Source organism: Salmo salar, chromosome ssa11 (genome assembly GCF_905237065.1).
Source record: "Salmo salar chromosome ssa11, Ssal_v3.1, whole genome shotgun sequence".
In the NCBI taxonomy this organism is placed as follows: domain Eukaryota; kingdom Metazoa; phylum Chordata; class Actinopteri; order Salmoniformes; family Salmonidae; genus Salmo; species Salmo salar.
This window is the reverse complement of record NC_059452.1, coordinates 71166340-71176420: the sequence shown is the minus strand read 5'-3', so window position 1 is coordinate 71176420 and position 10081 is coordinate 71166340. Positions and strand designations below refer to the sequence as shown.

Below are 10081 nucleotides of genomic sequence, written 5' to 3'. Positions count from 1 at the left end.
ATTCAGGGTTGTCAGCGTGTGCACCGTTTTGGCTGGCTGGCTTTTCCATCATCTTCATGAATACATTTATCTTCAGCTAAATCAACTTTTCTCCCTTTACAAGATGACTAGATGAGCATTAGCGAAGTTATATTTGTGTGCATGTTTTTGAAATCATGGTTAATTAGAATTGGTAATTAGCTATTACTGAATATAAGTTATGTGTAGTGTATCTGTCATAAATTCCAGAACACCCAAAAATGTTTAGATAGGGTTTCTTTCCCTTTAAGAATAAAGTCTGTAATCAGAAGGACTGTTGTGTACTTTTGGCACAGAGGTATGGATTTTTGGCGGTCAGTAGGACAGTCAGACCTCTGAGAAGCAAGCAAGAAAAAGCAAGACCTAGAAAGAATAACGCGGTGACTTTGGCGATATCCCTTCAAAATAAAAGTATTGTAATGAAGATGGTACAAAATTATACAAATGGTAAAAATTCGTAATATTTTGTGAGGAAATGTTAGCACTTACAATTTTGTTTAACCAGTTAAATGAAACTAAATGTCATCGAAAATGTAATCTACATAATTGCCATAAGTAATTATCATGAGAGGGCAAAAAACAATAACTAGTAATGCTGCATACTCAAAGTAAAAATAGCTCAAATACACAATACAAATATAATACAAATATGAAACATTTTATATGATGTATTTCTATTCAACAAAACTGTATGAATAAGGCTTAAAATTACAGTTGAAGTCAGAAGTTTACATACACCTTAGCCAAATACATTTAAACTCAGTTTTTCACAAATCCTGACATTTAATCCTAGTAAAAAGTCCAGTTTTAGGTCAGTTAGGATCCCCACTTTATTTTAAGAATGTAAATGTCAGAATAATAGTAGAGAGAATGATTTCAGCTTTTATTTATTTCATCACATTCCAAGTGGGTCAGAAGTTTACATACACTCAATTAGTATTTGGTAGCATTGCCTATAAATTGTTTAACTTGGGTCAAACGTTTCAGGTAGCCTTCCACAAGCTTCCCACAATAAGTTGGGTGAATTTTGGCCCATTCCTCCTTTACCTGAGTCAGGTTTGTAGGCCTCCTTGCTCGTACACACTTTTTCAGTTCTGCTTCAGGGTTGGGATGGTGTTCTTCGGCTTGCAAGCCTCCCCCTTTTTCCTCCAAACATAACGATGGTCATTATGACCAAAAAAGTTATATTTTTGTTTCATCAGACCAGAGGACATTTCTCCAAAAAGTATGATCTTTGTCCCCATGTGCAGTTGAGAACCGTAGTCTGGCTTTTTTTTAATGGCGGTTTTGGAGCAGTGGCTTCTTCCTTGCTGAGCGGCCTTTCAGGTTATGTCGATATAGGACTTGTTTTACTGTGGATATAGATACTTTTGTACCTGTTTCCTCCAGCATCTTCACAAGGTCCTTTGCTGTTGTTCTGGGATTGATTTGCACTTTTCCCACCAAAGTACGTTTATCTCTAGGAGACAGAACGCGTCTCCTTCCTAAGCAATATGACGGCTGCGTGGTCCCATGGTGTTTATACTTGCGTACTATTATTTGTACAGATGAACGTGGTACCTTCAGGTGTTTAGAAATTGCTCCCAAGGATGAACCAGACCCAAAAAAATTCTGAGGTCTTGGCTGATTTCTTTAGATTTTCCCATGATGTCAAGCAAAGAGGCACTAAGTTTGACGGTAGGCCTTGAAATACATCCATAGGTACACCTCCAATTGACTCAAATGATGTCAATTAGCTTATCAGAAGCTTCTAAAGCCATGACATAATTTTCTGGAATTTTCCAAGCTGTTTAAAGGCACAGTCAACTTAGTGTATGTAAATATCTGACCCACTGGAATTGTGATACATTGAATTATAAGTGAAATAATCTGTCTGTAAACAATTGTTGGAACAATTACTTGTGTCATGCACAAAGTAGATGTTCTAACCAACTGAACAAATTGAAAATTGATAGATTGTGTTTCCATAAAACTAGGGTCCAGTATACTCACTAGAGTCCCTAAAGTACAAAACAGGTGAGTTTGAATAAAAAACTGAGTCACAGGACGCATTGCATACCAAAACAGCGTACAATGTAAAAGTCAAAGCATTCTGGTGGACACTTCGGAAAATATATAAACAATAATAATAAATGACTACATTCAAAAAGTCAAGAGAGATGCAAGTACATTTCTTTAAAAAAAGCATGCTTTATTCATAACAAATATCAATGACAATTGATCGTCAACAGAAATTGATCATCAACAGTAAAACTCATCGGTAGAATCAGCCCACTGGGCACAAATCAATGGCTGCCCAGAACAGGGCTCCGGGCAGCCGAGCGGAAATGGAGGAAAACTAGCCTCCCTGCGGACCTGGCATCTTTTCACTCCCTCCTCTCTACATTTTCTCCTCTGTTTCTGCTGCTAAAGCCACTTTCTACCACTCTAAATTCCAAGCATCTGCCTCTAGCTCTTTGCCACCTTCTCCTCCCTCCTGAATCCTCCTCCCCCTCCCCCCCTCCTCCCTCTCTGCGGATGACTTTGTCAACCATTTTGAAAAGAAGGTTGACGACATTCGATCCTCGTTTGTTAAGTCAAACGATACCGCTGGTCCTGCTCACGTTGCCCTACCCTATGCTTTGACCTCTTTCTCCCCTCTCTCTCCAGATGAAATCTTGCGACTTGTGATGGCCGGCCGCCCAACAACCTGCCCGCTTGACCCTATCCCCTCCTCTCTTCTCCAGACCATTTCCGGAGACCTTCTCCCCTACCTCACCTCGCTCATCAACTCATCCTTGACCGCTGGCTACGTCCCTTCCGTCTTCAAGAGAGCGAGAGTTGCACCCCTTCTCAAAAAACCTACACTCAATCCCTCCGATGTCAACAACTACAGACCAGTATCCCTTCTTTCTTTTCTCTCCAAAACTCTTGAGCGTGTCGTCCTTGGCCAGCTCTCTTGCTATCTCTCTCAGAATGACCTTCTTGATCCAAATCACTCAAGTTTCAAGACTGGTCATTCAACTGAGACTGCTCTTCTCTGTGTCACGGAGGCTCTCCGCACTGCTAAAGCTAACTCTCTCTCCTCTGCTCTCATCCTTCTAGACCTATCTGCTGCCTTTGATACTGTGAACCATCAGATCCTCCTCTCCACCCTCTCCGAGTTGGGCATCTCCGGCGCGGCTCACTCTTGGATTGCGTCCTACCTGACAGGTCGCTCCTACCAGGTGGCGTGGTTAGAATCTGTCTCCGCACCACGTGCTCTCACCACTGGTGTCCCCCAGGGCTCAGTTCTAGGCCCTCTCCTATTCTCGCTATACACCAAGTCATTTGGCTCTGTCATATCCTCACATGGTCTCTCCTATCATTGCTACGCAGACAACACAATTAATCTTCTCCTTTCCCCCTTCTGATAACCAGGTGGCGAATCGCATCTCTGCATGTCTGGCAGACATATCAGTGTGGATGACGGATCACCACCTCAAGCTGAACCTCGGCAAGACGGAGCTGCTCTTCCTCCCGGGGAAGGACTGCCCGTTCCATGATTTTGCCATCACGGTTGACAGCTCCATTGTGTCCTCCTCCCAGAGTGCTAAGAGCCTTGGCGTGACCCTGGACAACACCCTGTCATTCTCCGCTAACATCAAGGCGGTGACCCGATCCTGTAGGTTCATGCTCTACAACATTCACAGAGTACGACCCTGCCTTACACAGGAAGAGGCGCAGGTCCTAATCCAGGCACTTGTCATCTCCCGTCTGGATTACTGCAACTCGCTGCTGGCGGGGCTCACTGCCTGTGCCATTAAACCCCTACAACTCATCCAGAACGCCGCAGCACGTCTGGTGTTCAAACTTCCCAAGTTCTCTCACGTCACCCCGCTCCTCCGCACACTCCACTGGCTTCCAGTTGAAGCTCGCATCTGCTACAAGACCATGGTGCTCGCCTACGGAGCTGTGAGGGGAATGGTACCTCCGTACCTTCAGGCTCTGATCGGTCCCTACACTCAAAGAAGGGCACTGCGTTCATCCACCTCTGGCCTGCTCGCCTCCCTACCTCTGCGGAAGCACAGTTCCCGCTCAGCCCAGTCAAAACTGTTCGCTGCTCTGGCACCCCAATGGTGGAACAAGCTCCCTCACGACGCCAGGACAGCGGAGTCAATCACCACCTTCCGGAGACACCACCTTCCGGAGACACCTGAAACCCCACCTCTTTAAGCAATACCTGGGATAGGATAAAGTAATCCTTCTAACCCCCCCCTCCCCCCCAAAAAGATATAGATGTACTATTGTAAAGTGGTTGTTCCACTGGATATCATAAGGTGAATGCACTAATTTGTAAGTCGCTCTGGATAAGAGCGTCTGCTAAATGACATAAATGTATTAAAAATGTAAATGTGTTTCCACACCATTTTAAGAAACATAAGCAATCTGATGATTGGTGTGATGATAACTATTTACATGATCTTACTAGGATAATATTTTTTAATTTCTCTGGCCAAAACGCTTGACCTGAGGCATATTTTGGCACAAAAGGCTGGCCTTGCACTTATTTAAATGTGTGAAGTCTGCAGCCTGCTCATCATCAGAAAAAGTAGGTAATTTACAGGAATGCCAGTCAGTTAACACTCCATCTACTGATCACATTGTTTCCATTGTTTCGCTTTAGCAGTTCGCTTCTCACCAAACCACCTGCTAATAGTCGGAATTAGGCACCACCATTATAGCGCAAGTCAAGAGTGCAAGTCTGGTATGGAACTGCGTTTTATTTCACACTGGAATCAAACAAAGAGTATGCTAAAATAGTTTATTTATTCCTTTGTAATTAAGATATAGTCCTGAATTAGTCGGTCAGCGGAGAGTGAAAGTGACAGTACAAAAGTGTAGACTGGACCCTGGTTTTACACAAACAATAGTTTTTCCTTTACAGTGCTGTTTGTACCATATAGTGTTCAGGGGCCCTACGCAAACTTTTTGTTCAAACTTATCTGTTTTGTATATTAGGGACTCTAGTAAGTAGGCCTCTGGTTTTATGGACACCCAAACGATTATGTACAGTGCAATATTTATGTCCGATATGAAAAAACAACTGGATTTCAGCTGATTGGACTCTCTTGAAGGGGCGAAAAACAAGCAGTGACGCTCCTCTGGGTGTAACTCTGTTGATTTGGAAACGAGAAGTGCTCCTAAGTAGAATGGAACCTCCATTTACTGCAACACAACCTACAGGAAATTGTGTATGGTTCTCTAAATGATAGGCGTGCACCGTGCACTGTGCATGCACAAAAAATATTGTTCACCATTTAGGCTTAATATTTATAAAAATAATTATCCCATAATATGTAATATAAATACTTGAAAGTATTCTTTGTATGATAGCTAGTATAATATATATATATATATATATATATATATATATATATATATATATATATATATATATATATATATATAATTCTGCACAATTTCGCTCTAATTATTAATTAAGCTACAAAGTATACAGGACGTTACTCTTATTCTGAAGGATTCCAAAAATACGTGACCCGGAAGTACTTTATTATTCTTGTCTGCTTTATGGTGGTGACAATTGACGAAGATTATTTAGCGATCAAAACTCTTCTCTTGTCATTCAGCTAGTTTAAAACTGACATCGGGGTATTTATATAGAGGCATTATTGAGGTGAGAAACCACTGTCATTGTTCAACAACTAGAAGTTATGAATTCCTCCATAGCTAACGTTACTAAACTATTTTGCTAGTCTACTAACAGTAACGTTATATACTTGACGCAATCTCGGCCTTAGCAAAATTCACAAAGCGATTAAAACGTTTTAATGGGAAACTGTATGGACGACATGTCATTTTATGATCTAACTAAAACACAGAAAACCAGCATCACAGCATTAGCTAGCTAACGTTATCTCAGATTAGCTTGCAGTTGTTCACTGACTGGGGCATGTCAGTTTGGCATGGCTGAAACAGCTAAATTAGTTACAAGTTTGGCCAAAACAAAAGTGAGTTAGTTGAATGTAGAAGAAGCAAGCTAATACAGGCAGTTGGTAAATGTTGTCTGTAATTTAACCAGATGCAGGATGTAGAGAAAGTGAAAATGACTGTTTGTGTGTAGGTCCTTCCTGGCTGGCCCATGCTGAGACAGGGACCTAGAGGAACTGAACGGACTCAACATGGCCTGTGTAGAGGAGCCCCCTGAGAAGTGTGTGTGTGTGTGTGTGTGTGTGTGTGTGTGTGTGTGTGTGTGTGTGTGTGTGTGTGTGTGTGTGTGTGTGTGAGAGCGGGATAGAAAGAGAGAGAAAGAGACAGGTGTGTGTGTGTGTGTTCACCTTTGTCTGTGTGTATTCACCTGTGTCTCCCACTGTGTGTGTGTCCAGGCACTGCTGGGTGTGTTTTGCGACAGAGAGAGAGGACCGCGTGGCAGAGTGGGTGAGCCCCTGCAGGTGTAAAGGCTGTACCAAGTGGATCCACCAGGCCTGCCTGCAGCGCTGGCTCGATGAGAAGCAGAAAGGAAACAGTGGAGGAGCTGTCAGCTGCCCTCAGTGTGGCACAGAGTACAGCATCGTCTTCCCCAAGATGGGTAACTGACACACACAGAGTATAGTCTTTCCTGATATGGGCAACTTGCAGCCCACATGCACACACACAAGGTAGTTCTACTCTTTAGTGTCTTCTGTCCAGGTGTGTGTATTTTACTGACTATGTATATGTCTCTGCCCCCCCCTTTTTTACTGACTGTGTATATGTCTGTCTGTCCCCCACTCCAGGGCCATTGGTGTACTTCCTCCAGCAGGTGGACAGGGCTCTGTCGCGGGCCAGTCCGTTCGCTGCTGCTGGGGTGGTGGTGGGGACAGTGTATTGGTCAGCTGTCACCTATGGAGCTGTGACTGTCATGCAGGTACATGACCCTCTACTCCTGACCCCTGAACCTCAAACCATTATACCCTTGCCCTAGACCCCATAACCTTTGACCATAACTAACACTAACTTACTAACTAGTTCAGTGAATCCATTGCGAACGCCAATGCAACCCAGAACACGAGATTCACAATTCCCTCCCTCCTTATCTCCCTCCCTCTCCCTCCTCCCCCTATTTCTGCAGGTGGTAGGCCATAAGAAGGGCTTGGATGTGATGGAGAGAGCTGACCCTCTGTTCCTCCTGATGGGTCTACCTACCATCCCTGTGATGCTGGTCCTGGGCAAGATGATACGCTGGGAGGACTACATACTGAGGTTGTGGCAGAGACACTCCTCTAAACTACAGCTGCTAGTGCCAGGTACACACACATACAGTGCAGTCGGAAAGTATTCAGATGCCTTGACTTTTTCCACATTTTGTTACGTTACAGCCTTATTCTAAAATTGATTAAATGTTTTTTCCTCATCAATCTACGCACAATACCTCATAATGACACAAGCAAAAACAGGTTTTTAGAAATGTTTTCAAATATATACAAATATTCAGACCCTTTACTCATAACTTTGTTGAAGCACCTTTGGCAGTGATTACAGTGTCTTCTTGGGTATGACGCTACAAGCTTGGCACACCTGTATTTGGGTAGTTTCTCCCATTCTTCTCTGCAGATCCTCTCAAGCTCTGTCAGGTTGGCTGGGGAGCGTTGCTGCACAGCTATTTTCAGGTCTCTCCACAGATGTTCGATCGGGTTCAAGTCCGGGCTCTGGCTGGGCCACTCAAGAACTTGTCCCAAAGCCACTCCTGCGTTGTCTTGGCTGTGTGCTTAGGGTCGTTGTTCTGTTGGAAGGCGAACCTTCGCCCCAGTCTGTGGTCCTGAGCGCTCTGGTGCAGGTTTTCATCAAGGATCTCGCTTTACTTTGCTCTTTTCATCTTTCCCTTGATCCTGACTAGTCTCCCAGTCCCTGCCGCTGAAAAACATCACCACAGCATGATGCTGCTGCCGCCACCTCGCTTCACCGTAGGGATGGTGCAAGGTTTCCTCCAGACATGACGCTTGGCATTCAGGCCAAAGACTTAAATCTTGGTTTCATCACACCAGTGACTCTTTAGGTGCCTTTTGGCAAACTCCAAGAGTGCTGTCAGGTGTGCCTTTTACTGAGGGATGGCTTCCGCCTGGCCACTCTACCATAAAGGCTTGATTTGTGGAGTGCTGCAGAGATGGTTGTCTTTCTGGCCAGTTCTCCCATCTCCGCAGAGGAACTTTGGAGCCCTGTTAGAGTGGCCATCGTGTTCTTGGTCGCCTCCCTGACCAAGGCCTTTCTCCCCAGATTGCTTAGTTTCTTCCATTTAAGAATGATGGAGGCCACTGTTTTCTTGGGGACCTTCAATGCTACAGAAACCTGTTTTTGCTTGGTCATTATGGGGTATTTTGTGCAGATTGATGAGGGGGAAGAAAAACATTTAATCAATTTTAGAATAAGGCTGTAACATAACAAAATGTGGAAAAATTCAAGGTGTCTGAATATTTTCCAAAGGCGCTGTGGTACATTCTGCAAATGAAATTCACTTGACACATTTTTTTTTTTTTTAACTCTCCTTTTTGTCTCTCTCCTCCCCTCACCCCCATCCCATACAGGTATAGGGCGTCCGTTGCCCCGTGTGCCAGTTGATGGGAGTAATGGAGGGGACCACCTGTCAGTGTCCCGTACTTTGTGTGGAGCTCTCATCTTCCCCTCCGTGGCCAGCCTGGTGGGACGACTGATCTTCAGCAGGGTACTTTCGTCTCTGCAACGCACCGTTCTGGTGAGGGGGTGGTGTGTGTGTGTGTGTGTGTGTGTGTGTGTGTGTGTGTGTGTGTGTGTGTACAGTATGTCTGGGGTGGCAGGTGTTTTATGTTTCTCTTTTTCTCCCTCTTTCTCTCCCTCTGTATTGTAGGGTGGTATAGCATTTGTGGTGATGAAGGGAGTGTTGAAGGTGTATTTCAAACAGCAGCAGTACCTCACCCAGGCCAACCGCCACATCCTCAACTACCCAGTGAGAGAGAGGGACATAGATGGAGAGGGACGGAGCGAGGGAGGAGAGGACGACACAGAGGATAGTGGAAACGAGTGAACACAACACTCCCCCTAACCCTAGAGGGCGAAGGAGGGACGGAGAGGTAGAGCGGCGATATAATTAGTTGGAGCAGAACCCATTGACAGCCTCCCAGAATCCTCTCTGTTTCCTGACATCACACAAAGAGAAACCTGCAATCAAGCACAATGTTGTTTTATTTTACTCAGACAAGGGGTGTGTTTAAGAGGTGTGTTTCCAAACAGATAACTTGTCAAATAGAAATGCAATTGTACGTTTTTTCTTTGAAAGTGTTAACTCCCATTGGTGTCTCCTGAACTCAACCATGCTCTGGTATTTCATTGTAAGATATCCACCCAATCGTGTGTGTGTGTGTGTGTGTGCGTGCGTGCGTGCGTGCGTGCGTGCGTGCGTGCGAGCGCACGCGCGTCTACACCAGGGGTGTCAAACATACTGCCCGCGGACCGGATCTGGCCGGCGAGGGGGTCGAATCTGGCCCGTGGGTGGTTTGAGTATATATTAAAAATATATAAGAATAATTTTTTGCACGTTTTTACTACAAGGAAATATAACCAATTTTTAGTGCTGTCTTTGTTGAAGACCGAACACGCCCCCCGGGGTAAAAGGAGTTCGACACCCCTGGTCTACGTTTTAGAACCCTTGCTATTTTATTTGCCTGTAAGAATGAATTAGCTAATAAAGTGATTTGATTGTTAAATACTACATTCTCTCTGTTATTATTGAAGTGGGATGACTTCTACTTTCCCTTAGTGCCTCATCAGCCAGAGGTAGGTAAGTTTGATAGTAGGGGAGGTGTAGAACTTTAAGTGAGGAAACAAGGGGTACAAATGATGACCAATGCCATCTCGGTAAGTCCATGTGAGTTACTGCCTCCGTTGCAATTGGACAACATTTACTCATTGATCGCTGATTGGCTGACATTATTGCAACACTTTGTGAAGCAACGTTTTATGTTTGTGCTTTTCCAATAACCAATTTGACTGGGTTCATACAAGTGACTGATTGATCGTGCCTGGGAGGAATCTTCACTATCAGTCTAAGCAATTTGGCAGTACGCCCAGAACA

General features: G+C 44.3%; 1 protein-coding gene across 1 annotated transcript; it reads left to right on the top strand.

Moving 5' to 3' along the window:
- Window positions 1-5532: 5532 nt before the first annotated feature.
- marchf5l (membrane-associated ring finger (C3HC4) 5, like) lies at window positions 5533-9718 on the top strand. Its single transcript, XM_014128282.2, has 7 exons — window positions 5533-5674; window positions 6122-6208; window positions 6384-6586; window positions 6774-6904; window positions 7109-7283; window positions 8559-8725; window positions 8858-9718. Exons 2-7 carry the CDS (start codon window positions 6180-6182, stop codon window positions 9032-9034), a joined length of 882 nt encoding a protein of 293 aa, XP_013983757.1. The 5' UTR covers window positions 5533-5674; window positions 6122-6179; the 3' UTR covers window positions 9035-9718.
- The last annotated feature ends 363 nt before the right edge of the window (window positions 9719-10081 follow it).

What these genes read in the sequence shown, in the direction of transcription:
- marchf5l (XM_014128282.2), top strand. Translation starts at nt 6,180, where the DNA reads ATGGCCTGTGTAGAGGAGCCCCCTGAGAA. An exon ending in ACTACAGCTGCTAGTGCCAG is followed by an intron (nt 7,284 to 8,558) that starts GTACACACACAT and finishes CATCCCATACAG; the next exon opens with GTATAGGGCGTCCGTTGCCC. An exon ending in CTCTGCAACGCACCGTTCTG is followed by an intron (nt 8,726 to 8,857) that starts GTGAGGGGGTGG and finishes TCTGTATTGTAG; the next exon opens with GGTGGTATAGCATTTGTGGT.